Below are 930 nucleotides of genomic sequence, written 5' to 3' on the forward strand. Positions count from 1 at the left end.
CTCCAGTCTTTCTCAGGCAAAAGTCATTTTCCAGGTAAATAAAGAAATAGACAACTATTTTTTATGGCTTCAATAAATAAACCTGTTAGAGTTAATAACCTCTTCAGAAACCCTTTTCTCCATGGACCACATATACCCGCCCCTCCAGCTCGCCCTGGAGAACAGAAATCTCTTGCAAGTTGATTCAAGAATAATATTATAAGGGTTTCCAACATGACTTGTCCAGAATATATATGCTCTATGTAAGAAAATAGGGTTTTCCTTTTCAATCTTGTAATTTTCTCCAAAATGTTCAGCAAGAACACGTACCTGCTTCCGCAGGTTTCACCTTCTCTTCACGCACGAGCCAATAGTTCCGTCGTCGACCTCAATGGCCGTGAAATTTTGCTTCATCACCATCCCGACATGTTTTCAGGTCATTACTTGGCCGCCAATGCTTCAGTTGTTGAGGCTGCTGCCTTGTACAATCAAGATGTTGGTGGGATAAATGAAGATCCAGTTTCTGCTATGGCAAACGCATTTCAGAGAAAACAGGCGGTGAAAAAGGACCGGCACAGCAAAATATTCACATCTCAAGGGCCGAGGGACCGGAGAGTTAGGCTCTCCATCGGAATTGCACGAAAGTTCTTCGACCTTCAAGAAATGCTAGGTTTTGATAAGCCAAGCAAAACCCTCGATTGGCTGCTTACTAAATCAAAAACAGCCATTAAAGAGCTGGTGCAGAAGACACAAATCGGCGCCAGCGCCAGCGCCAGCGCTAAGAGTATTTCTTCACACTCTGACTGTGAAGTACTCTCTTCTGCAGGAAATGGGGAGACCTTTGAAAATGCAAACTCTTTAGGAGAAGATTCAAAGAGGAAATTTGCTAACAAAAATAAAGGAGCAAAAGATCATCAGCAGAATCTTGCGAAAGAGTCAAGGGCAAAGGCT

The 930-nt window shown here is 42.9% G+C and overlaps 1 protein-coding gene across 1 annotated transcript in view; it reads left to right on the forward strand.

Annotated features, from left to right (window-relative positions):
* Positions 136-930, forward strand: part of LOC105177761 (transcription factor CYCLOIDEA) — a 1223-nt gene continuing 428 nt past the window's right edge. The window contains exon 1 of the mRNA XM_020699127.1: positions 136-921. Coding sequence (XP_020554786.1) covers positions 289-921 — 633 coding nt within the window. The 5' untranslated portion in view covers positions 136-288. The remainder of the gene's footprint in view (positions 922-930) is intronic.

Source organism: Sesamum indicum, linkage group LG15 (assembly GCF_000512975.1).
Source record: "Sesamum indicum cultivar Zhongzhi No. 13 linkage group LG15, S_indicum_v1.0, whole genome shotgun sequence".
NCBI lineage: Eukaryota > Viridiplantae > Streptophyta > Magnoliopsida > Lamiales > Pedaliaceae > Sesamum > Sesamum indicum.